At 44.1% G+C, this 27,244-nt stretch overlaps 1 protein-coding gene across 1 annotated transcript; it reads left to right on the forward strand.

Moving 5' to 3' along the window:
* On the forward strand, positions 1-26,688 carry ZNFX1 (zinc finger NFX1-type containing 1). The gene is made up of 14 exons (XM_027046717.2): positions 1-518; positions 2,480-2,594; positions 5,388-7,196; positions 11,930-12,061; positions 13,475-13,623; positions 14,249-14,398; positions 15,462-15,576; positions 16,864-17,114; positions 18,556-18,695; positions 19,958-20,112; positions 20,481-20,626; positions 21,434-21,544; positions 22,450-22,545; positions 23,193-26,688. Exons 2-14 carry the CDS (start codon positions 2,534-2,536, stop codon positions 25,632-25,634), a joined length of 5,757 nt encoding a protein of 1,918 aa, XP_026902518.1. The 5' UTR covers positions 1-518; positions 2,480-2,533; the 3' UTR covers positions 25,635-26,688.
* Positions 26,689-27,244: the final 556 nt, after the last annotated feature.

Consider the following 27,244-nt stretch of genomic DNA (forward strand, 5'->3'; position numbering starts at 1 on the left):
GCTCGTCGGCCTCGCCGCCATGTCGCGCTTCACACGCACCAAGCCACCCGGCGGGTTCCCCCTCCTCCGGGGCGGGCTCAGGCCTGCGACGGCCCTGGGCGCTGTTAACCCGCCCTCCTCAGTCCCCTCCCCTCAGCCGCGCCCGCCCGAGCCCGCCGGCCCCGCCGCCGTGGGGAGCTGAGGCGACACCAGTCCGTCCACCTGCCCCTGCCGGGCCTGAGGGCGGAGGCGCCGGCAGAGCATCAGGGCCCGGCCCCCTCGTTCGCAGCCCAGAGGTCCCCTCCTCCTCCTCTTCCTACTCTTCCTCCTCCTCCTCCTCCCCCCCGGCCCCCGCTCAACTCCACTGTTTCCCCTCTTCCTCCTCCCCTCCTCTCGGCCCCTCGCCCCGCCCAGTGTCTGCGGGGGGAAAGGAAACCGAAAGTGCGCGGCGCCGGGCGGGGCCGCGGACCAGCCTGGGCCGGAGTCCGAGCACCAGTCGCGGCGGCGGCGGTGGCTGCGAGAAGAAGCGTCGGAGCCGGGTGAGTGACCCCCCCCGTCCCGCGCCCCGGCCCCGAACCTGCTTCTGCCCGCCGCGAGCCCCGGCGCCCGCGCCGCCCCGCCACTACATCTGCCGCCACGAGCCCCGGCGCCCGCCTCAGCGTCCCCACCGCCTCCTCAGCCCCCAGTGCCCCCTACCTGCCTCAGCATCCCCGCCGCCCCCTCAGGACGCCGCCCCATCACCCACCTCAGAGCCCCACGTGCGTCCCTCAGAGCCCCACCACCCCCTCGGCGCCCCCGTCTCCACCTCTGCCTCCGGCCCCATCAGCTAGTTCCGCCTCCCACCCCCATGTCTGCCCTCATTTTCTGCCCCGGCCGCCCCCTTCGTCTTCCTGTGTCCTCCCCGGCCACCGCCTCCTTCACCCTCAGCACCTGGGTTCCTCATCCCCATTTCCAACACCGGCCTCCCCCCCCCCCCCCCAGCGGGGCTCAGCCAGACCTTCTTGAAGCCCCCCTACCTCCCTGCCATTTCTGCCCCAGCCTAGCCACTTCCCGGTCCTAACCCTAACCCCCCCCCCCCCCCCCGACCCCATAATATCTCCATCAGAAACTCCTGGGCTCCTGGTTGCCGGTGACCCCTCCGTCCCACCTTCTATCCTCTCGGGACCCTGGAGAATCCCCCTGATAACCCACCTCCGGCCTCTGGTTTCAGCCTCCTCCACCCCCCTCCTACCCCCCCATTACCCTTCTCTGATATGACCCCTCTACCACCTTGACCATCACTGATTTTCTTCTTCCTGCCCTTTTAGGCCTTGATTCCCAAAGAAACTCACTTTAGTCTGCTTTTTTTCGTAGCATTTCCTGTTCTCTCTGCTCCTTTTTCTTTTTTCCCTTTTCTTTTACCCCTTTTCAGAAAATTTGAGTATCTATTTTAGTATTTTTCAACCAGAGGAGAAGACATTTTCTCCTCAGAATTTTTTTTTTAATTAAAACACACACACACACACACACACACACCCAAAATACTGAATGCACTTGAGAGCTGGGTTTGATAAGATGAGAGAAGAGATTCACCCAAAATACTCCCGGCAGGAAGGAAAAGGACTCCTTTTTCTGAAAGGATAAAAGCTACTCCTCATATAATGCCAAATCTATTCACAGTTTCCAACTATGAATATTTTAAAAGTCAGTTACAGGGACAGTCTCAAAAATCCCTTTGCTGGGGACTCTGAGTCACCCACTCATTCCCTAGCCTCAGCTCATATGTATGAGTTGCATTGAGAAGTTCCCTTAAAGGGGCTTCCTCTTCCTCTTACAGGATCACTGTCAAAAATCTTTAAGAAGAAAGGAGAAGGAAAAAACTGCAGATTTCTAGCTGGTCCTGGGGAAACAGCATTCTGTAGATGCTAAGCCTCTGGTTATTGAAATATGTAATTTTTTCTCTTTGGTTCAGTAGAACAGAGGGCTTAATCGGTTTGGCTGCATTCCAAACGATAGGATAAGGAATAACTGCTCACTAATTATTTACAAACTGTAGAATACTGTAAGCTATAGAGTTCTGCATAGCATAACTGTTGGATGGCATGGTGAATACATGGTTTTTGGATTAACAAAAATGTACTTCTTTCTTCCCTGGCAACAATATTTGTCTGCTTCGTGGGAGAGGAAAATGCAACCTAGCAACCGATTAAGTAACTTGGCTAAAGACATAAACCAAACAGTAGTTCTGAATGGGAATTGATGACACTCCCTGTGCCCCAACGAAGTGCAAGGATAAGAGGGAGGGAGGAATTTGAAATCACCTAAATGGTGGATTTAACATTTTATATCATACTGGGCATTCACAGAGTTGAACACTTGTGCCTGTGATTAAATCTGTGTTTAACTCTTAGTTTACAAATCGTTAAGATGTAGAAGCAGGAGGATTGGCTTGATGCTGTTTTGGGTATTTTTCTGCTAGCTGCTGTGTTTTAGGGGCCTTAATCTCTCTCAATCTGTGCAGATTTCCAGATAACCGAAAATAACGTGAGCGTGGAGGAATTCAGGTAACTCAGACATGGAGGACAGAAGACCTTGTTTGGAGGCCAGGCCAAGAAATCCTTATACTAACCACAGAGGTGAGCAAGATTTTCTACTTAATGGGAAGGAAATTGAATTCCTATGAATGAGCAGACCCGCCTAAGACTAACAGCCTCTCTTAAGTAAAGAATGGCTTATTCCTTAGCCACAGCATGAATGACTGAAAAATAGACAACCCTCTCTTTTTCCTAAGAGCTGATGAATGGGTATAGTTCACATTAACAAAGACAGCGATGAGGTAGGTGTCTGAATTGGAAATAATTTTTAGAGCAGTACTACCCAAAAGAAACATAATGCAAGCCAGAAATGTAATTTTTCATTTTCTAGTAGCATTTAAAAAAGTAAAAAGATGGGGGTGCCTGGGTGGCTCAGTTGGTTAAGTGTCCCAACTCTTGGTTTTGGCTTGGATCATGATCCTGTGGTTTGTGAGTTCAAGCCCCGCATCTGGCCTTGTGCTGACATCACGGAGCCTGCTTGGGAGTCTCTGTCTCCCTCTCTCTCTGCCCCTTCCCTACTCATGCTATTGCTCTCTCAAACATAAATAAATAAACATTTTAAAAAAAGCAAAAAGAAACACATGAAATCCATTTTAAAAATTTAATAGTAATTTAACGTGTTTAAATGAGTATATCCAAATAATGTCATTTATTGTAGTAACTGAGTACAAACATTTTATTGTCAAGTACTTTAATAATTTCAGCATTTTTACTTCCCTAAATACTCAAACATTATCATTTTTTTAAAGATTTTATTTTTAAGTAATCTCTACACCCAAGGTGGGACTCTAACTGATGACACCCCCCCGACCCCCCCTCCCCGACATCAAGAGTCGCCTGTTCTTCTGACTGAGCCAGCCAGGCACTCTTCAAATATTATCATTTTAAGGTGTTATCAGTATAAAGAAACTTTAATGAGATGTTTACCCTATTTTTGGTATTCAGTGTTCAAAGTTACACATCTTAATTCAGGCTAACCATGTCTAAGATTCTTAATAACCATACGTGGCTAATGGATATGTATTTAATTTAATGGCATATGTCTAGAATCCTAGTCACCAAAGTAAAGCTCATTCCAAAAACATTACTCTACTGCTATGATTTTTCTATTTGCTTAGAACTTTCAAACAAAACCAAATGGATTCCTGTTTTTCCCTAAGTTTGCAACATGTCATCTGAGTTTTAGCTGTAGAATAAATGAGGAAGAACTGTGGAATTTTATTTTATGAGCTGTGTGACTATTCAAAGAATGAGAAACAATACCAATTTTAATTCTTCAAAACATCAAGTCTTTGGGTCAGATTGAAATATTAGAAGGACTTTCTTTTGATATTTTGAGAGTTTGAAAAGTAAATAAGGTAACACTTATAAAATTTAGACTTCAGTAACACAGGGTTTATATTTTGCCAAATGTTCCTTTATGTTGTCACCTCAAAATTTTCTCTGCAAAGTACAAAACCAGGAAAAGTGCACATAAATAGATTTAGCATCTAATGTCATGAAATGGTACAGTCATCTTGAATATGATGTGCATTCATAACATTTTTATTCTCACATCATTGTACACAATCTTATTTTGTTTGTATTTAAAAGCTCCAAGTAATTCTGCCAAGTTGGGTCAGCTCCATCAATTTTATAGGAAACGAAAGTGAAAGACAGTGGGCTCTTGGTTAATTTGGCCAAATTTACTTCTGAAAGGTGTGGCAAATTAAGGAAGACAAGTTCAGCTTCATCCACAGGGTGATGTTAGCTTTCATGTGTGAACTTGGTATATCTCCTCCTTCCCCCAACAACTTCTTATCTGAGGGCTGGTAGTAAATAATACTATGTGGATGAACTTGTGCTTCAGAAAGGAGAAAAACTTGAGTTTCATTTTTCAGTTTCCTAAAACAAATTTGAGTTTCCTTTTTCGGTTTCATTCTCAATGTATTAACTAGCTCAAAAACATCTTGGTAAAGGAAACCCCACCTTCCCCCTTGCCATCTGATGCTGGACAAATTTCAAGAAGCATTTCTCCTGTAATTTTATCCCACTTGATGCCTGTGTTGCCTGTAACATAATTGTTTAGTGGCAGATCCAGTGGCCTGGAAATCAATAGAGTATTCCCAATGGAAAAGTATTACTAGTGCTACTAGTAATAACATTAATGAGAACTTTTTACATGTTGGGTATACTATTAAGCATCTTACAAACGCTTAGTCTTTACACCTACATAGATACTTAGGCTTAAAGAAAGTATTTGACTTGTTCAAGGTTATACAGTGAGGAAGTGGCAAGGACAAGATTTGAATCAGGACTGTTTTGCTCTGAAATTCATGCTTTGGCTATTATTTGGTACTGGCAGAAGACTCAGAAGCAATGAGCTGATCTTTTTGACCATCTGAAATAATCTCAGCTCATGAGGATTAAATGAGATACTGCAAGTATTTATCCTCTAACACGGATTAGGCACTCAACAAATGTTTCTTTTTTTTTTTTTTTTTTTAAGTTTATGTATTTAAGTAATCTCTATACCCACCATGAGGCTTGAACTCACAACCCCAAGGTCAAGAGTTGCATGCTTTTCTGACTGAGCCAGCCAGGCGCCCCAACAAATGTTTATTCTTTTTCCCTTTTGCACCCTTTGAAAAAACAGTGTTTTCATAGTATGTGCTGCAACCACAGTAATCTATTTTACATTTATTACATGATTTCATAGGAGGTCTTTTTTCTCTGCAAAGAAAACCTACTAAGTTCCTTTGTTGTTTTGGAAAATGAGAGTATGTCCCTTGTTGTTCTGTTAGATTTCCTTGTACCTTGACTTTTGTGCTTACCCAGTATTCCCATTGTGTTTAGGGCCTGTGGATGGAGAATTACCACCAAGAGCTAGAAATCAGGCCAATAACTCACCAGTGAATGCTCTCAGAGGAGGAGCTAACCAGCCTGGGAGGCAGCCTAGGGCCACCAACCATGCTGTTCCTGTACGGCAAAGAGAAGAAAGGTTTGGGGCTATGGGCAGGAATCCACATCAGGGAAGGAGAAACCATGAGGGGCGCACTAGTGATGAACCTAGAGGCCAAAGACGTGGTCAGGAAAATGATGCTAGGCGGAGAAATGGCAACCAGGAGGGAAGGAACCACAGACCACCGTGGTCCGATGAAAACTTCCAGCAGTGGCGAACCCCACACCAGAAGCCTGCAGAACAGCCACAGCAAGTGAAGAAACTGGGCTACAAATTCCTAGAAAGTCTTCTGCAGAAAGACCCTTCTGAGGTGGTCATCACTCTTGCCACAAGTTTAGGGCTGAAAGAGCTCCTGTCTCATTCTTTTATGAAATCCAACTTCCTTGAGCTCATCTGCCAGGTTCTTAGGAAGGCTTGCAGTTCCAAAATGGACCGCCAGAGTGTTCTCCATGTCCTGGGCATACTGAAGAACTCCAAATTCCTCAAAGTCTGCCTACCAACTTATGTGGTAGGAATGGTCACTGAACCCATCCCTGACATTCGAAACCAATATCCAGAACACATTAGCAACATCATCTCTCTCCTCCAGGACCTTGTAAGTGTCTTCCCCGCCAGCTCTGTGCAGGAAACTTCCATGCTCATTTCCCTCCTGCCAGCTTCTCTTAACGCTTTGAGAGCCTCTGGGGTTGACATAGAAGAGGAGACAGAGAAGAACCTGGAAAAGGTGCAGACCATCATCGAACATCTGCAGGAAAAGAGGCGAGAGGGCACTTTAAGAGTGGATACCTACACTCTAGTGCAGCCTGAGGCAGAGGACCATGTTGAGAGCTACAGGACCATGCCCATTTACCCTACTTACAATGAAGTGCACTTGGATGAGAGGCCATTCCTTCGTCCCAACATCATTACCGGAAGATACGACAGCACTGCTATCTATCTGGATACCCACTTCCGACTCCTGAGAGAAGATTTTGTTAGACCCCTCCGTGAAGGCATTTTGGAACTTCTCCAAAGCTTTGAAGACCAAGGCCTCAGGAAGAGAAAATTTGATGACATTCGAATCTACTTCGATACCAGGATTATCACCCCCGTGTGTTCCTCATCAGGCATTGTCTACAAGGTGCAGTTTGACACAAAACCACTAAAGTTTGTTCGCTGGCAGAATTCCAAGCGGTTGCTCTATGGATCTTTGGTGTGCATGTCCAAGGACAACTTTGAAACATTTCTTTTTGCCACCGTGTCCAATCGGGAGCAGGAAGATCTCTGCCGAGGAATTGTCCAGCTCTCTTTCAATGAGCAGAGCCAACAGCTGCTAGCGGAGGTCCAGCCCTCTGACTCTTTCCTTATGGTGGAGACAACTGCATACTTTGAGGCCTATAGGCATGTCCTGGAAGGACTTCAGGAGGTCCAGGAGGAGGATGTCCCCTTCCAGAGGAACATTGTGGAATGTGACTCTTACGTGAGGGAGCCAAGGTACTTGCTAATGGGGGGCAGATATGATTTCACTCCCTTAATGAAGAATCCCTCAGCCACTGAGGATTCTCTGAGGAATGCCGAAGGCTTAAGATATCCCAGAGTGAATGTCTTAGACGCTAGCCAGTGGCCCTCAAAAGAAGCCCTGAAGCTGGATGACTCCCAAATGGAAGCCTTGCAGTTTGCTCTCACAAGGGAACTGGCTATTATTCAAGGACCTCCCGGAACAGGTAAGAGAATTTTTCAGATCACGTGACCTCTTCCCTATGAGATAGGCAAGGGAGGCTTGTCTCTAGGTTTCTTGAGTGTCTTGATTAGAAACATTCTCCTGAAATGGGCATCAAACCTACTTACAAAGTAGCTGTTCGTGGTGATTTTCCAGTGGGCAGCCATTGGTATGCATGGTAATAAAAGTCACTAGGTTAGAGAAGACTGCTGAGGGGTCAAATTTAGGAAGATGCATGACCTTTGCTTCATCAAAGGCTATGTTAATTTTTATTTAATTTTATAGTACTTTAAATTAAATAATATCAAATACATAATATTAGCACTGTGTGCCAAGTAGCATTTTACTACTTGCTAGTAGTGTTGTGTCTACTGATTGCATCCTCACAACAGCTCTGTGAAGTAGAAACCATTCTATTTTACAGATGAAAAACTAAGACAAAGAGGTTGAATAATATGTTGAAGTTCATAAAGGTGGTAAGTGATAGACCTAGGACTTGAACTCAGGCACTGACTCTATAGAGTCCTGCCTCTTGTAACTACTACACCATACTTCTCATGGAAATATGCCTCTCTGCACCCTCATCCCCATATGTCACTCTAATCCTACTTTGTGGTGATAATTGCTGTTGTTTGATGTGTATCTTTCCAGATGTTCTCAAAGGTGACCATTGATCTCTGTGTCTGTATTCTTATGTTTACATACATGCACTTATACTTTTTTCTTTCAATAACATAAATGGTCAGTTATTTTTATAACACGTTACAGACATTTTTTACATTCGTTACACTCCAGTCACATTTAGAAATGTGTCTCTTTTTACTATGCCTGCATTCACTGTAAGGAGTGAGTGTACCATGATGTTTTTTGTTTGTCTGTTTGTTTGTTTTGTCATTACATAGAGTGCTTTGGTAAGTGTCCATCATCTATATATCTATGTATCTGGTATGTGTTTATTTTTAGGTATTCTTATTATTTCCTAAAGTGGGAATTCACATTAATAGTTATAGTGTGTACTGCAAATTATCCTCCATAAAGGATACACACACATGCAAAAAAACACTGGAAAGAGGTCTTTAAAAAACACTAATAGGGCTATTGACTGGCTGGCTCAGTCAGTAGAGCACGTGACCCTTGATTTCAGGGTTCTGAGTTCGAGCCCCATCTTGGGTGTAGAGTTTACTTAAAATCTTTAGAAAAATAAAAAACACTGATAAAGTAATAGCAACTCACAATAAAAAGTTATATAACCTGGGGCACCTGAGTGGCTCAGTTATTAAGCTTCCGACTTTGGCTCAGGTCAGGATCTAACGTTTGTGAGTTCGAGCCCAGCGTCGGGCTCTGTGCTGACTGCTCAGAGCCTACAGCCTCCTTCAGATTCTGTCTCCCTCTCTCTCTGCCTCTTCTCCATTTGCTGGCTCGCTCACTCTCAAAAATAAATAAACGTTAAAAAAAAAAAAAAGTTATGTAACTGAATGGAAACTTTTTTCTGATAAGAAACACCTATATAATGGAAAAATATGCATAATTAAAGAGATGCTTTCAAGGCTTAAAAAAGAAAAAGAGGATGTATCAGTTTACACTCTCACCAAGAATGAACTAGTGTTCCCATTTCCTTATATCTTCTCCAGTATTGTTGTGTGTTATCTCAATGTTTTTTGCTGATCAGCAGGTTTTGCTGATCTGTGTGGTTAAAAATTTTGAACCATTATTTTTTATGTTTTAATAAAAATGGTTCAAAAATTTTTTTTTAATCTCTCTTCCCACCATTCCACTCAGTTCCTTTCCCTAAAACAATGTTATCTTCCTGTTGATCCTTCCAGAGGTATTCTATAAATGTTCCAGCAAATGGTTGAATTGAATATATTTATTGTACTTTATGATTTTCTTTCTTTCTATTTATTTATTGTAAATTTTTTAAAGTTTATTTTGACAGAACGGGGGAGGGCAGGGAAGAGCGAGGGACAGAGGATCTGGAGTGAGCTCTGTGCTGACAGCAGAGAACCCAATGTGGGGCTTGAACTCAGGAACTGTGAGATCATGACCTGAGTTGAAGTCAGACACTTAACCAACTGAGCCACCCAGGCACCCCTCTTTTTGTTCTTTTTTGGTTTTTTTTAAGATTTTATTTTTAAGTAATCTCTCTACCCAACATGGGCTTGTTTGAACCCATAACCCCAAGACCAGGAGTTGTGTGCTCCACTGACTGAGCTAGCCAGGCACCCCACCCCTTACTTTTTTTTTAACCCATTACGCTAGAAATCATCTTGTACATGTTGCTTGGTCCATTTAGAAAATATCTTGGTGTTCCTTTCATATTGGTACATAAGTAGTAACTCTTGTTTATGATTGCATAATATTCCATACAGTGGAATAATGTCTTTAACCAGTCCCGTGTGGAAAGATTTATTAGTACAAACAATATTTCAGTGAATAGCCTTGTTTGTGAATCATTTCATATACAAACAAAATATATGCAGAAGAGAAATTTCCTAACCTGATCAAAGAATATATAATTGTGTAATTTTAATAGATATTGCCAGATCACTCCCTGGAAATGTATGTCACGGTGGTTAATTTGTATTTTTTTCATTAAGAATGAGATTAAAAGGGCACCTGGGTGGCTCAGTCAGTTGAGCATCCAACATTTTTTTTTTCTTTTTAACATTTATTTACTTTTGAGAGAGACAGAGTGAGGGAGACACAGAATCCAAAGAGGGCTTCAGGCTCCAGGCTCTGAGCTGTCAGTGCAGAGCCCAGCGTGGGGTTCAAACTCATGAACTGTGAGACCATGATCTGAGCCGAAGTCAGTTGCATAACCAACTGAGCCACCCAGGCGCTCTAAGCATCCAATTCTTCATTTCAGCTCAGGTCATGATCCCAGGGTCGTGTGATCGAGCCCTGCGCCAAGCTCCTTAAGCCCTGCTTAAGATTCTTTTCTCTCTCCCTCTGCCCCTCTCACCCGTTCGCAGTCTCTTGCTCTTTCTCTCTTAAAAAAAAAAAAAAAAAAAAAATTTTAAAAGAATGAAATTAAATATCCTTTTGTCAGTTTATTGGCTATTTATATTACTACTTCTGTGGATTGGGTTCTTTTGGAATGACTTCTTACTGCTTTGGAGGAGCTTTTTGTATATTCAAAATCTACATGTTGCAGTTAATTTCCCTTAATGTTATCACTTGAATTAGGACTCATTAGTTCCAAGTGTACTAATAATTTCAGGCTAGCTTAAGCCACACACATAAATGGTTACTAGGGAAGAACTGGTGAATATGAGGGGGAAGTAGTAAAGGGGGTCCTTTTTGAGGTGGGAATCCCAAAAAGTATCTATTCTAAGGGGAAGGAAGGAGACAAAGTAAATGTTAAATTATAAAGATTTTCTTTCCTTCTGAGGTATCCTTATCCATCCAGTCCTGCAACTAGAAACCTAATTTTCCTTTTCTGTTACCCACCCTAGCCAAACCATTATCAAGTTCCAGTCAATGTTACCTCTGAAACTTCTCCCCAGGCTTTAGCCTGGAATATGGCAGAAACCTCCCAACCCTATCCCTATTCCTTCTTGCCCACTCTTAACTCAGTTTTCACTTCCCCAGAGAAGTCTCTTCTAACCTCTGACTAGGCCAGAATCCCAATTATATGGGTTTTTTGGTACTGGGTATTTCTCATTTCCCACATTTATGATTTTACATTTGTTTCTGTGATTATCTTTCTCTTCTACAAGTCTGTAAGTTCCAGGAAAATAAGAACCATAGTTGTTATGGTCACTATGGTATTTCTTGCATCTAACCCAGTGCCTGACACCTGTTAGGCACTCAATACTTACTTGAAGGGGAAAAAGGTGACTAACCCATCCAGGCACCCCTGTGGAGCACAAGATTCTTGCTCTCAGGGTCGTGAGTTCAAATCCCATGTTGGGTGTGGAGCCTACTTCATTTAAAAAAAAAAAACAACAACCCAAACGAAGGGAAAAAAGGAAGGAAGAAATTGTTGTTATTTATCTTGCTATACTGAAATCTTTGATTTTCTTGTATTGCTACCTCACTCACCTTTGATTTTTTGAAAACAAAAAAACTTCTCAACCTGACACAGTGTAGGGATTTAGCTATTTGTAGACATAATTAATTAATTATTGGCCGTTTACTAATGAGCCCATAACTCTAACTTGAATGTTGATTTTTCTGAGTTTTTCCCTCCTTTCACAAAGGCAAGTCTGTGGTATATTGAGAGCATTTCTAAATAATTTGCTAGATGAGAGTTAGCAAGTAGCCAGTAAACAACTGGCTAAAGAATACCTTACAGTTGTGAAAAAATATCTTAAAGCTGCAAAAAACAGAAGGGATTCTTTTTATGTGCTGATAGCTATCTCCAAGGTACATTAGGTGAAAAAGCAAGATGTAGAGTAGTGAAAATAGTCTGCAGCTATTTGCATTGAAAAAAAAAGGGAAGGCTAGAGAAAGACTATATTCATTTTTTGTTTGCATTTGCGTAGAATGACTAACTCTGGAAAGTTACACGAGAAACTGGTAATACTGGTTTGCTTCCCAGAGAGGAACTGGATGACTGGGAGAAGAGCAGGGACACTTTTCGTAAAATACTCATTTGTGCTTCTTGGATTTTTAAACCATCTCAGTGTATGACTTCAAATTTTTTTTTAATAATAATTTGCTGTAAGTAATTAATTACTCCTTCTAGAAAGTCTTTATTTTTTTTTTTAACTCTCCTTTTTCTTTCTTTTTTAGGCAAAACCTATGTTGGTCTAAAAATCGTTCAGGCACTTCTAACCAATGAGCCTGTCTGGCAAATTAGCGTCCAGAAATTCCCCATCTTGGTTGTATGTTATACTAATCATGCTTTGGACCAGTTTCTGGAAGGTAATTCTAGGCAAAATTGTTCTCTATCAAGACATTTATAGTTGAACCATCACCAACTTCGGTAGCTTAAATTTTATTGCTATTTGAACTAAGCCCGTAGTCCTATCCATGACCTGCAGGCTCTGTCTGGTCTGCTCCAGCCAACTCTGAACCTTATCTCCTTCCTCTTCCCGACTCCAACAACACTGATTGTCTGCAGTTCCTTGAATTCCTCCAGCTTCTCCCTTGGGCCATGCTGTTCCCCCATCTCTAGAAGACACTTTTTCTCTCTGCATCTTGACTTCATCTATCATCTAGCCTGGTTGACTCCAACTCATTCTTTAGATCTCCCCTTAAATATCTCTTCAGGTGTATTTTTCCAGTTGCCCCCAGACAAAGTTAAGCCTCCTTTTGTATTTTTTCTTCAGAGACTTAATACATATGTAACAATTTATTGTATGAGTTTCTACCCTAGACCATAAACACTGTGTGGGTTGGTCCTCTTTCTTGCTATATTTATGGATTCTAGCACTCAAAAAAATACTAATTGTATTAATGAATGAATAAATATATGTTTTTCCTTTTCCTTGAATATTATTTTCCATATCTTCCTTTCACCCAGATTAAATATTTTTTATTCTTGGAGTCTCAGTTTAAATATTAGATTACCCCACCCGAACTAGGTAAGTTGCCCTCTTATATATTTACAGCATCATGTACTTACAGTACTTACTGTACTTATTGCTATTATGAGAAATTGTTTAACGTGTATCTTCTGTGCCAGAGTGTGAGACCTGAGAACAAATTAGGAATAGAGTCTGTGCTTTACCTGCTATATCTTAAGAACCTAGCACATGCCTGGCACATAGTGACCAGTTGGTAAATACCTGTAGAGTGAATAACAGAGAACATTTACTAAGTGCTTACTTTCAAATCACAGATGAAGAACTGAAGCCTTAAGTTTAGAAACTTGCCCCAGTTTACATAGCAATAGTGGTGAAGTCAAGGTTTGGGTTCCCAGATATCTGATTCTAAACCTATGTTCTGGGGTGCCTGGGTGGTTCCATTGGTTGAGCTGTTGATTTCAGCTCAGGTCATGGTCTCACGGTTGTGAGATCGAGCCCTGCATTGGGCTCCGTGCTGAATGTGAGGCCTGCTTGAGATTCTTTCTCTCTCCTTCTGTCCCTCTCCCCAGCTTGCTCTCGCTTACTCTCTCAAAAAAATAAAGGCTGTGTTCTTAAGTACACATTTTACTGCTCTGCAGGTCATATCATCTCTGAGGCCTTTTTGGTCATTAATAGGGTGGATTCCTGTAGGTACCAGTTTGTTCCCTAAGGAACCAGCTGAGATAACATCCGAAACACATACAGCTCTCACCTGAGGGAATCCAGCGTAGCTCCTCTCACCTCTGCTATGCTCCACTTTGCTCCATAGGCATCTACAAGTGTCAAAAGACCAGCATCGTGCGGGTAGGTGGAAGGAGTAACAGTGAAATCCTGAAGCAGTTCACCCTGAGGGAGCTGAGGAACAAGCGGGAATTCCGTCGCAACCTCCCCATGCACCTCCGAAGGGCCTACATGAGTGTGAGTCCCAGCTTTGGATATCTGAGATAGTTCATGGTAGAAATAGACTAGGTAGCAGTGGCTTTCTGGGTAGGCAGTCCAGAGGAAATAGGTGCTCCACAAAGTGGTGAAGGACTCAGGTTCCTTCCAGCATTCCATCTGTTAATCCCATGGTGTGACCTTTGCCCTCAAAATCAAGATGGAAAAAGGGCAGAAAGGAGCATACCACCCCTCCCAGCCCCTGCCAGGACCTTTTAAAGCTACTCCCCCCGCAAACCACCAACAGCCCTATTTACAGCCCATTGGCCAGCGTAATGTCATCTTCTAGCTGGGCAGCAGTGTACCCAAGCAAAACTCTGAGTCCCTATTACCAAGAAAAAGAGAAGTAGTCTCCACAACAGTATCCTTAGCCTGTTTTTCTGTTGTGTTATTTGTTCTTTTTTCTTACTGGTGGTAGGAGTCTGTTAGACATTTTAGATAGTAACCCTTCAGTTTTAAGATTATTTAAATTAAGACTTTTTTGACTGGTCTATTTATTTCTTCTCTCTTGCTGTTCCTGTTTTAGCTTTGTTTTCCCTCATGGCAGAAACTGAGTTTAGGGGATGATCTCACTTGCTTATCATTTCTTTCCCTCTGTTTTTGGCAGATTGTGACACAAATGAAGGAGTCAGAGCAAGAGCTGCATGAAGGGGCCCAGACCCTGGAGTGTACCATGCGTGGTGTACTACGGGAACAGCACCTGGAGAAGTACATCTCCCCCCAGCATTGGAAAAGCCTGATGAATGGACCAGTACAGGTAGGGGTCATCCTGGGGGCTGTAAGCATTTCTCTTGCCTCAGTACTTGGAGGCAGTCTCTAGCAGAAGCAACAATGCGAAGCATTAGCTGTTAGGATAATCTGATGCTGCCATAATGTGAGAAGTCCCTTTTCATGAGGAGAGGTGGCTGAGTATACTAGTCAAGAGCAAGACTCTGGAGTCAGCATGCTGGATATGAATTCTGATTTTGCACTTGGCAAGTTACTTAATTGTTCTGTGCCTGCTTCCTGTTTTATAGAGTGGGGATAATAATAACATTAAGTTGAACCATATGAAATTGCTAATATTTGTAAATTTGACTTGCAGAAATGGCGGTTTGTAACAGATCAATGTAATTGGTATAGGACTATTATTTGGATAAACAAGTTAGTATTTATAAACCACTTAATTAGTATGCTATAAGAGATTATTCTATAAAGCAAAATCATAAGGCAACCCAGCCCATATAGAGAGCCTGGAAGTCAGGCTTAGTGACCTTAGTGACCTAAGGTAACATAGACTGTGTGCCATGGCCAGTATGATCCTCAACAGTCAGCAGTCTCTCAACAGTCAAACGGGTAATAATGCCTGTGTTCAAAGGATGTTCTAAGTAGTAACTGACACAATTCCTGTAAAGTGGTTGGCCAGGAACCCATTGAAATGGTAGCTCTGTTATCATTGAGTTGGTGATTTCTAGGGTTACCCAGAAGCCTGAAGGGGTCAGTCAGTCAATCTATAAATGACTAAAGCAAGCTGGGTGTGAGACATTGGAAAGTAGAGAGGACTTGGCAGACTGGAAAAGAAATGGTAGCAACCCACTCTTAGCCATTTGTTGCCATCTCAGATGCAGGCTCATTGCTGCCATAGATCCTGATTTTGTCAAGAGCAGAAATTTTTATTTTTAAAATTCTCTACAAGTTGTATTTAATGATCCCGTTGCCCAAGGGTTGCCAGCTTGTAGCCTCTGAATTTTAAGAGAACTACTTTTGATCCTTCTCAGAAACCTTTCCTTTACACTGGTTGTCATGGAATTCTCATGACTGATAATTAATTCCTTCCTCAGGATAGTGAATGGATTTGCTTCCAGGGCTGGAAGCATTCCATGATGCTGGAGTGGCTGGGCCTGGGTGTCGGTTCTTTCACCCAAAGTGTTGCTCCAGCAGGACCTGAAAATACAGGTAAGAGTGCATGTCTACCAAGAGTCACATCTTAAGGTGGAACATGGTAAAGACCGGAGACTAAAACTTGAAAGTAATACCTAGAATATATAAAGAGCTGTAATCAAGTAGAGAAAGACAATAGCTTGATAGTAAAGTAAATAAAAGACACTTAACAAGCACATCACAAAATAGGAAATTGTAATGGTCAATAAACATATGGAAAGTACTCATTAGAAAAGAGCTAATAAAACCACAATGAGATGCTGTTACACATCGGATTGCCAAAAATTTTCAAGTTTGCTATATTGACAAGAAGGTGGAGCAGTAGGAACTATGATACACTGCTAGTGGGGATATTAATTGGTACACCACCTTCAAATAATAGAAAAAGAGAAAACTCAAATATTCATCAATATTTGTACAGCACATGGATCAGTTACTGTCCATTTAGATCATGAAATACTGTACAGCAGTGAAAAGGAATGAATTACAGCATATATGGCAACATGAATCTCAAAAACAGGCTGAATGAAAAAGCAAGGTGTAGGAAAATACATTATAATATTCCATTTATATAGAGCTCAAGAAATGAAAAAAAAGCCAAAATTAGATGATGTGTTGTTTAGAGATGTATATGCATTATGTATATAGTAAGGTTATTTCAAAAAGCTAGGGAAGGGAATGAGCAATACAAAATTCAGGTTAGACAGGCCCACAAGTGTCTTCGAGAAATTGGGGATTTTCTCCTTAAATTGGTTGGGACGTACCTAGTTGTTCATTTTTTTTTTTTCTTAATGTTTTTATTTTAGAGAGAGGGCATGAGCGGGGGCGGGAATGGGGGCAGAGAGAAGGAGACACAGAATCTGAAGCAGGCTCCAGGTTCTGAGCTGTCAGCACAGCGCCCAACACAGGGCTCAAACCCACAAACTGCAAGATCATGACCTGAACCAAAGTCAGGTGCTTAACCAGCTGAGCCACCGAGGCAACCCTGGATGTTCATTTTATGTATTTTTATTATCCTTTAAGTTGCCCATTTACATCATATATCTTCCTTTGTGTATTTGACATAAGTGAAACCTTTCTTAAAAAGGGATATGTTTATATGATATTTAAAAATATAACAAAAAAGTATATAAGGAAACCTAAGTCTCCCTCCCCTAACACTCATTTCTCCCAGTTTCCCCTGCTAGAAGTAACCACTTAAACCCCTTGAGAATGTTTTCGTACATCTAAGGTCTTATAAGTGTCCCCTTCCATTCTTTGGCTTCAAGAGTTTCACCCCTGTCTTGCCTGCTTTCCTCTTAGCCCAGGCAGAAGGGGAGGAGGAGGAAGAAGAAGGAGAAGAGGAGGGTTCGCTGATTGAGATTGCCGAGGAGGCTGACCTAATTCAAGCAGACCGGGTGATTGAGGAGGAAGAGGTGGTTAGACTTCGTCGGCGGAAGAAGGAAGAGAATGGGGCAGTCCAGGAGTTGGCTAAAGTGCTTCTGGCCATGAGGCTCGATAACTATGGCCCCGGGACAACAGCTGGTCAGGAGCAAACTGGAGGAGAGTGGGAGGTAAGCTCACTTCCTCATGGCCTCTGGAAGCCCTGACAGAATGGGAAATGGGAGTTCAGTTATTACTGCCAGATGGTGGGGGTTAAACTCTCCTGAAACAGGCCTGAGAACATCTGTTCTGACTAGAACTGCAGCCCCTTATTTTCACCCATTTCTGTTATAGCAGCGTATTCACCTTGTCCTCACAAGGTATTCACCTTGTCCTCACTGTAGTATAAGATGGGTCCAGTTCCCAAGAGTATAAAAATTGTGACCCTTCAGAGGGGCGCTGGCAAGAAATTCCAACTTAGAAAAACAGGAAGCAGGTGACCAAATGGCTTCTCTTGAACTTTCAGAAAAATGCACCACATATGGGTCAGATCAAACACTTACAGTCTCAGTGCTTGATGCTTTCATGGATATTGTCTTCTCAAGTACGAATGAATCTATGAAAAATACATTAAGATTTTAGAGAATTCAAGTAAAGCAGAATGAAGCAAGCCTTCCAGGCTGGAGGGAGTACTCATCCTTTATTCACCCTGGAATTTGACATTTCTCTTAAAGCCAGAATAATGTGAATGCCCAGACTTTCCCTTTGTTCATTCCTTTGGTAGAACCAAGTGGTCCTCCAAATTTACCATTCATTACTATGACGGTAGAGTACTGGATACTCAAAATAACATTTTCTAAACTCATGATTTAAGAGACTGTCAAAGTCAACTTTGGATGCAATTTTCCCTGGTCTGCTAGCTTTTAACTTGATCTTCTAGTTCAAATCTGATCCTAATACTTGGAATTATGGGTTGGGCATCTCTCTGCCACGTGGCCTCAGGGGGAGTTGATTGGTTTGGTTTGGAACTAAGGGGAGGTTCATAACATTGTGACATCCATCTTTCATGCCAGTCCTTAGTGACAGAGCCAGGGGAGAGCACTTTCTCCTAACTGGTGCCTTTCACCCTCTTGTGAAAGGTACTGTCTCGATATGATGGCATTAAGACCATCTTAGCAGGCCCTGTACAGCGTTTAACAAGAAAGACCTACCTGTACTACTTTTCATGACATGTTTTAGGAATGAGAAATAGCATGTGGTCAAAGGACATTCAGTGATAACAAGTGTCAGTACTATTCTAAGTGCTTTCATGTATTTATTCCTTTAGTCAAGTCAGCAACCCTGCAAAGATGTATTGTTATTATTCCTCATTTTGTAGCAGGCGATGCTGAGGTACATAAAGGTTGAGTAACTTACTCTAGAGGTAGATGGGGCTTTGAACCCAGGCAGACTGGATCCAGAGCCCCCAATTAGCCACTTTGCAATGGATATGTGTTAGAAGAGTTTGAGACATTCAAGGAAGTTCTTCCGAGGTGGCAGCCCCTTTTTAATGTGCTCTGGTCTCGACCTTGGTCTTAGAACTGAGCCAGTTTCTGCTCAGATGGTAACCCTGGCTGTTAATGATATCCACAGACTCAGCGCAGCCAGAAAAAGAAAATGAAAAAGAAAGTGAAGGTTGAACTTCGCAAACTCAACACCATGACTGAGGCTGAGGCCAGTGAAATCCAAGATGTTTGGCAGCTGGACCTGAATTCTCGCTGGCAGCTATATAGGTATTTATGCCCATTGCCTCCTCCCCCCAACTCCCAACCAGTGCACATGATTACCCCAAAGGGTTCCTTTTCTGTTCCTGCAACGTAACCCCCCCATCCCTCCACCCCAACCTTCAACAGTGTTAACTAATGATTGGTTGCATACCCCCAGTGAACTGAGTGCTAGGGGTGCAGACATGGGATAAAATAGACACTTGGCTCTACCTTTTTTTTTTTTTTTTTTTTAACGTTTATTTATTTTTGAGACAGAGAGAGACAGAGCATGAATGGGGGAGGGACAGAGAGAGAGGGAGACACAGAATCGGAAGCAGGCTCCAGGCTCTGAGCCATCAGCCCAGAGCCTGACGCGGGGCTCGAACCCACAGACCGAGAGATCGTGACCTGAGCCGAAGTCGGACGCTTAACTGACTGAGCCACCCAGGCGCCCCTTGGCTCTACCTTTAAATGGAGCTTAGAGTTTATCCAGGGAGACAAATTAGTTAATTCCACAAATAAAAAGTTAACAAATGGGCATAACCGCTAAGAAATAAAAGAACAATGAGTGCTAAGAATATGAACACGGGATTTGAGCTGGTCTGAGGTATCCAGGAAAGTGACAAGGCAAGATGTGAAGGATTAGTAGACATTAACAAGACCAGCAGGGAATGGGGAGCAGATGAAATTATGGGGACCACATACATAAAGGCCTTGACGTGGAAAGGAGTATGTCTATTTGAGAAATTGAAAGAAGGCAGCCAGCATAGCTGTGGCTCAGAGAAATGGAAAGTGAGGTCAGAGAGGTGGGAGGGGCCTAACTGCAGGGACTCATGGGGCAAAGGTGAGGAGCCGGATTATCAAAGCCACTTTTCAAAAAGTACCGAAAAGCTCTTGGAACATTCTGTAGCAGAGTAGTGACATGATCAGTTTTACTTGTAAAATGAGACTGGAGAATTAGGGAAGGGGACTCAGAGATGTGCCAAGGAGAATTTGTGAGAAATTCTTGAAGCTTTTGAAGTCCCTTACTCTCTTCTCAATAATTAACCTGTATTCTTTATTCTACTCTCCTCCTTAGCTCCTAGCCACCTATGTACATCTCTCTGTACTTCTTTTTGTTGGGCATTTTGGAATCTTGGTTCCCTGCAAACCTAGGTCTCTCCTTCCTCTCCCTCTGTGGCCCGTAAGCTCCTCAAGGGTCTCGGTTCCACCTCATACACACTGCAGGGGGTTCCTCCACCATCTTAAAGAGCACTCATCTTCTTTCTCTGGTTCTTCACATTCTCCAGGCTGTGGCTACAGATGTACCAGGCCGACACCCGCCGGAAGATCCTCAACTATGAGCGCCAGTACCGCACGTCAGCAGAGAGAATGGCTGAGCTGAGGCTCCAGGAAGACCTGCACATCCTGAAAGATGCCCAGGTTGTAGGAATGACAACCACAGGTAAGAAAGCATGGGGACGTTTACCAGATCCAGCCATTCACTCCTGGTGCCAAGCTTGTATCAGATTATCTAGAATAGGTAAAGAGAAGCTTCTTTAGGAGGTTAGAGGGAAAGGCCATGAAAAGCTACTGAAAGTGAGTTATGTTTAGGGAACTCATGATGAAATGCACCCACTTGTCCCTGCTGCATTCGATAACCTGACAATGACCAACATGGGTGTTGGTGGTCTGGAGACCACTCATTAGCACTTAATCTCTCATTCAGTGGCCACCACAGCCCTGGATGGATGTGAGGACTCAGTTTTCACAGACTCAGATTCCAGCCTCCAGTGCATCAGCTTAGAGGAACTTCTTCTCTCTTGACTCCAGGTGCTGCCAAATACCGTCAGATCCTGCAGAAGGTAGAGCCTCGGATTGTCATTGTGGAAGAGGCTGCTGAAGTCCTTGAGGCCCACACCATTGCTACATTGAGCAAAGCTTGCCAGCACCTCATTCTGATTGGGGACCACCAGCAGGTAGGGCAGGTGCCCCTGGAAGATGAAGAGAGAGGGCTCTTGGAGGGTTGCACTCAGACAGAAGACCCTGGCCTCTCTGCTTCACCAGTCCTCAAACTTATTAGTAGCTCTCTGTGATTCTTTCCCTCACCTCCCACGTTCAGTCTAAGAGCAGGTGCTCTTACATATCGGGTATATTTGAGAGATAGTATCATTCATTTCATAATGACCTTTCAAGTGGACTATTAAAACAGCCTCCTTCTTGTTCCCCTACTTTGGTTTTTGCCGTCCTCTAATCTATTCTTTGTAAAGGGGCCAAAGTGAATTTTTTTTAAAAAGTAAGTCAGATCATGACACTCTATAGCTTAAAACCCTCCAGTGGTTTCCCATTGACTTAATACAAAAATCCAGCTTCTTAAAGTAGCCTAGAGAGGCAGATATTCTCAGGTTCAGCCTGCTTCTCTGACTTCCCATATCACCATCATTTGCTCACTGTGTTCCCACCACCTGCCCTCCTTCCTGCTCCCTCATACCTTGCTTTTCAAATGATAGGCAACTTCCTCCATGCTGGCATCAACTCAGGTGTCACTCTTTAGGGAGGCCTACTTAAGGAACCACCACTCCTGGGCACTCCATCACATCACCCTTATTTCTTGCCTTCATGTTCTTGTCACTCTTTATCCTTAGCCTGTCAGTACCTAGAGCAGTGCCTGGCATATAGAAGGCACTTGAAAAACATTTGATGGGTAGGTTGGTGGTTAAGTGAGTATATGATTGGATGGATAAAATAAGTCAGTAGAGAGTCCTCAGACATGTTTGTTTTCTCAGCTGCGTCCCAGCGCCAATGTGTATGATCTAGCCAAGAATTTCAACCTTGAGGTGTCCCTCTTTGAACGACTGGTGAAAGTAAACATTCCCTTCGTCCGTCTAAATTACCAGGTAAGAAGCCGGACCTCTCTTATTACCTACCACATGTTCAGGAGAAGTCTCCTGGGAGCCTGCCAGTTGCCAGCAAGAAAGGTCTCATAAAAATAAAACTGGCTTAGGGGCGCCTGGATGGCTCAGTTGGTTAAGTGTCCGACTTCGGCTCAGGTCATGATTTCAGTTCGTGAGTTCGAACCCCACATTGGGCTCTGTGCTACCAGCTCAGACCCTGGAGCCTGCTTCAGATTCTGTATCTCCCTCTCTGCTCCTCCCCCACTCATTCTCTCTCCTTCAAAAATAAATAAAAACATTAAAAAAAAATTTTTTTTAAATAAAAAAAACCTGGCTTAGTAATTCAATGACTGTTAGACTTTTTTTCTTTTCTGTTTTAAAATACCACAAGATGAGGGGCGCCTGGGTGGCGCAGTCGGTTAAGCGTCCGACTTCAGCCAGGTCACGATCTCGCGGTCCGTGAGTTCGAGCCCCGCGTCGGGCTCTGGGCTGATGGCTCAGAGCCTGGAGCCTGTTTCCGATTCTGTGTCTCCCTCTCTCTCTGCCCCTCGCCCGTTCATGCTCTGTCTCTCTCTGTCCCAAAAATAAATAAACGTTGAAAAAAAAAAAATTAAATACCACAAGATGAGCTGAGTTTGTGTTGGATGAAAGAGCTGTTTACAGTCTGCTCTTTTCTCCTTATTCTTTCACATTATCTCCAGATTTTCCACCAGCAACCTGGTCTTTAGAAAACTGTCCCTTTATTCTCTGCCCATGTTTCTTTCTTTTCTTTTTTAACTAGGCTCTACACCCTATGTGAGGCTTGAACTCGCAACCCTGAGATCAAGAGTCACACACTATACCAACTTGAGCCAGCCAGGCACCCTCTTTCTGCCCATGTTTCTAATGACCTGTATGTCTTATTTCAGCACCGCATGCGCCCTGAAATTGCCCGGCTTTTGACCCCCTACATTTACCAGGATCTGGAGAATCATCCCTCTGTTCTCAAATATGAGAAGATAAAGGTGAGTCTGTCCTATTTGATCTTTCTGTGATGTATCAACAACCAAGGAGGCTGTATTACCTTAGGATGAAAAAGGGTTTTCAGAAGGATCTAGAGCCAACTTTTTTAAAAGCTCGTCACTAAGTAGAAATAGTGTAGAAGTTGAGAGATACAGACGTGGGTTTTGAATCCCAGCTCTGCAGCTGTGTAACTGTTTAGCAAGTGATACACCAATTCTGAATGTCCTGATCTTCTGTACAGTGAGAATAATGGGTACTGCCTTGTTACATTATTGTCTTGAGGGAGATAATGTGTGTAAAGCAATCAGCACAGTGGAGTGCTTTTAAGTTAGCTGCTCACTCAACATCATCATAACTTTTGCCTGTTTGCTGAACCGTAATAGTTGGATCATGGATGGCTGTTGGAAATTATAATATTAAATGTATTAGTAGTTAAAATAGACAAATTCTGTATCCATTTTCCTACTTGCCATGGTCCCAAAAGAAAACATACAGTAGTGACTGACACCAGAATTAAAGATTATGGTACAAAGTATACAAAAAGCCTCGCTAAGTCTCTCCCTGGAATAGGGTCAGTGGCCAGTACATCTGAAAATAGGAAGAACTGCATGAGTGAACCTTCTGACATACCATTTCTTTTCCTTTCTAGGGGGTCGCTTCCAACCTTTTCTTTGTAGAACACAACTTTCCTGAACAGGAAATCCAAGAAGGCAAAAGCCACCAGAACCAGCATGAGGCTCGCTTTGTGGTAGAATTGTGCAAGTACTTCCTGTGCCAGGAGTACCTCCCCTCCCAGATCACCATCCTCACCACCTACACGGGGCAGCTATTCTGCCTGCGCAAACTCATGCCAGCCAAGACATTTGCTGGCGTCAAGGTCCATGTAGTTGACAAATACCAAGGGGAAGAGAATGACATCATCCTCCTCTCATTAGTGCGGAGCAACCAGGAGGGCAAGGTGGGTTTTCTCCAGATATCCAACCGCATCTGTGTGGCCTTGTCCCGTGCCAAGAAGGGTATGTACTGCATCGGAAACATGCAGATGCTAGCCAAGGTGCCCTTGTGGAGCAAGATCATCCATACCCTTCGAGAGAACAATCAAATAGGCCGCACACTCCAGCTGTGCTGCCAGAACCATCCTGATACCCACACCTTAGTATCCAAAGCTTCTGATTTCCAAAAAGTGCCGGAAGGAGGCTGCAGCCTACCCTGTGAGTTCCGGCTGGGCTGTGGACATGTCTGCACCCGTGCCTGCCACCCCTATGATTCCTCACACAAGGAGTTCCAATGCATGAAGCCATGCCAGAAGGTTATCTGTCAAGACGGGCACCGGTGCCCTCTTGTTTGCTTCCAGGAGTGTCAGCCTTGTCAGGTGAAGGTGCGCAAAATCATTCCTCGGTGCGGTCACGAACAAATGGTTCCTTGTTCCATGCCTGAGTCAGATTTTTGCTGCCAAGAACCTTGCCCCAAGGTTCTGAAATGTGGGCACAGATGTAGCCATCCCTGCGGTGAAGACTGTGTGCGGTTTTGCTCAGAAATGGTCACCGTGAAACTCAAGTGTGGGCACAGCCAGCAGGTGAAATGTGGTAATGTGGAAGACCTTGTGTATGACCTGCCAGTCAAGTGCACCACCAAGTGTGGCACGATCTTGGACTGTGGGCATCCTTGTCCTGGGACCTGCCACAGCTGCTTCGAAGGGCGCTTTCATGAGCGCTGTCAGCAGCCCTGCAAGCGCCTGCTCATCTGCTCACACAAGTGCCAGGAGCCGTGCATCGGCGAGTGCCCACCCTGCCAACGGACCTGTCAGAACCGCTGTGTCCACAGCCAGTGCAAGAAGAAGTGTGGGGAACTGTGCAGCCCCTGCGTAGAGCCCTGTGTCTGGCGCTGCCAGCACTACCAGTGCACCAAACTCTGCTCTGAGCCCTGCGACCGACCCCCATGCTACGTGCCTTGTACTAAGCTGCTGGCCTGTGGCCACCCCTGCATCGGTTTGTGTGGGGAACCGTGCCCCAAGAAGTGCCGTGTCTGCCACCAGGAAGAAGTCACCCAGATCTTCTTTGGCTTTGAAGATGAGCCTGACGCCCGCTTTGTGCAGCTAGAAGACTGCAGCCACATCTTTGAGGTGCAAGCCCTGGACTTCTACATGAATGAGCAGAAAGATGATGAAGTTGCCATCAAGTTGAAAGTGTGCCCTATCTGCCAGGTGCCCATCCGCAAAAACCTGAGGTATGGAACCAGCATCAAACGGCGGCTGGAAGAGATTGAAATCGTCAAGGAAAAGATTCAGGGCTCAGCAGGGGAAATTGCAACCAGCCAGGAACGACTTAGGGCCCTCCTGGAGAGCAAGAGCCTCCTCCACCAGCTGCTTCCTACAGACTTTCTGATGTTAAAGGAGAAGCTGGCCCAGAAGAATCTGTCAGTGAAGGATCTGGGCCTTGTTGAGAATTACATCAGCTTCTACGACCGCTTGGCTGGCCTGTCAGACTCTCTAAAAAAGGTGCATGTCTTAGAACAAGAGAGAGTGAGGAGTCGACTAGAGCAGGTCCATGACTGGCTAGCCAAGAAGCGTTTGAGCTTTACCAGCCAGGAATTGGATGACCTCCAAAGTGAAATCCAGAGGCTCACATACCTGGTGAACCTCCTGTCCCGCTGCAAGATAGCAGAGGGGAAGCTGAGAGGTAGCACAGCAGAAGAGGTCTACAGTGTCCGGAAGATCCTCGAGAGAACATGTAAGTTCACCCAGGAGGATGAAAAGTTGGTGCAGAAAAAGATGGAAGCTCTGAAAACCATTCTTCCCTGCTCTGGCCTGGGCATCTCAGAGGAAGAACGAGTGCAGATAGTCAATGCTATGGGTTATCCTCGGGGCCACTGGTTCAAGTGCCCCAATGGTCACATCTACGTGATTAGCGATTGTGGGGGAGCCATGCAGAGGGGCACATGTCCTGACTGCAAGGAGGTGATCGGGGGCATAAATCATACTCTGGAAAGGAGCAATCAGCTTGCTTCTGAGATGGATGGAGCCCAGCACCCTGCCTGGTCTGACACGGCCAACAACTTGATGAACTTTGAGGAGATCCGGAGGATGATGTAGGAAGATGGTGCACCGCTGCCTTGTGCCTAGCCACCACCTGGCTGGGATCGGCTCCCTTACGAAGGAACCGAAGTTTGTTTTTTATTATTGTCCTTTATTCTTAGTACCTATTTAAGGATCCACTTTTAGGGATTGCCCACGTTTGTTTCTAGATTTCCCCTGCGCTAGAGTAAGCACTTTACCTCCAGAACTGAGAGCAAAGTTAACAGATACCTTCTTTTTTTCTCCTGCAAGTTAGTGGACAGGCTCTCTGGAGCATGTTTGGGGCTTCCACCTAGGGCTACCTACTGGTATCTCTGGGTCCTGACTCAGATATTTTTTCTGCAGTGCTCCGGGGGCACAGAGTATGAACTCAAGTGAAGCAGACTCATTCTAATTGCCAGGCCCTAACTTGTAGACTAATTGTAATTTCCAATAAACAGAGGCCCAGAGGAGTTGTTTATGAACTGCTTATCCTTTCAAGGAGCACAAAAATCCCTCCCACTCTCCTCCTGGGGCATCCTCACTCCCAGAGATGGAGGCATGAGATAAGACAAAGACTTCCGTGACTAACCCTGACCCAGTTACATATTCACAGAGTGGGAAAGTGCGACTACCCACAGCTGGGGGCTCTGCAGCAGGCCCAGGCTGACTAAGGAGTGATCCCTCATACCCTCTCCTGTGACTGGCACTTTGGAATGGTGGTTTCTTTGCCTGCAGGAGTTCAGTAGCAGTGCTGGTTCCCCAAGGCCCTGAATGGAACTAAACCAGCAGCACCTATCCAAAGTGTGACCTTTTGTCCCAACACTACTACAGCTTTTGCCTGGGCAGGGTTAGCATGCCAGCAGCTTCTGCAGGCCCCAGACCCATGCCAGAAGCCAGCCCCCAGGCCTGCTGCTGCCTGCATACATATTCCCTCAGTCCAGTGTTCCTAGAACAGACACTTAGGCATCTCAGGTCTTTCTAATGTTGGTGAGAAAAATATCCTTTTCCTATGTATGCATTTCCTTTTTTGTCTTTACTATGCACTTTAGCCTATAAAGCCAATTAATAAAAATGATGATTGAGAAAATCAGTGGTCCATGTTTGTCAACTTCTAGAAACAGCTCAGGCAGCCTGAGACCATGAGGATGGGGATGGAGCCACTGCCTACGAGGAGGCCAGTCTGGTTTCTGTGGTACGGAGTTTTTATTTAGCTGGTGAGTCCTCTGTACTTATGGTAAAAAGAATTTTTTGTTGTTGTTGTATAAAAGCATAACTTGAAGTTTGCTTCCCCAGAGGCAACCCTGTTAACAGCTTCATGAGTCCTCCCAGAGGTAAGCTATACATATGCAATGTATGTAACTCTTAAAAAAAAGTACGCAGCTCTGCACTTGGCTTTTTTTAACCCAACAACTTAGCTTGGGGACCTTTCTGTAAGCATATACATATGAGGAGCCTGAACCCTACTCCATCATGCATGTGTGCCATTATTTACTGGAATGAAACCCTCTGCTGGTGACTGTTAGGTGCAGCCTAAATGAATAGCTTCGAACACACTTTTAATCTCAAGGGTTTGTGCTACTGGTAACTTAAAATTTTTGAGCTGGTGGTGGGGAGGTGTATACTCCTTGAAATTATATAGGACAGGG

This window comes from Acinonyx jubatus, chromosome A3 (assembly GCF_027475565.1).
Source record: "Acinonyx jubatus isolate Ajub_Pintada_27869175 chromosome A3, VMU_Ajub_asm_v1.0, whole genome shotgun sequence".
Taxonomy (NCBI): domain Eukaryota; kingdom Metazoa; phylum Chordata; class Mammalia; order Carnivora; family Felidae; genus Acinonyx; species Acinonyx jubatus.

What these genes read in the sequence shown, in the direction of transcription:
- ZNFX1 (XM_027046717.2), top strand. Translation starts at nt 2,534, where the DNA reads ATGGAGGACAGAAGACCTTGTTTGGAGGCCAGGCCAAGAAATCCTTAT. An exon ending in TGATTGGGGACCACCAGCAG is followed by an intron (nt 20,627 to 21,433) that starts GTAGGGCAGGTG and finishes TTGTTTTCTCAG; the next exon opens with CTGCGTCCCAGCGCCAATGT. An exon ending in TCGTCCGTCTAAATTACCAG is followed by an intron (nt 21,545 to 22,449) that starts GTAAGAAGCCGG and finishes GTCTTATTTCAG; the next exon opens with CACCGCATGCGCCCTGAAAT.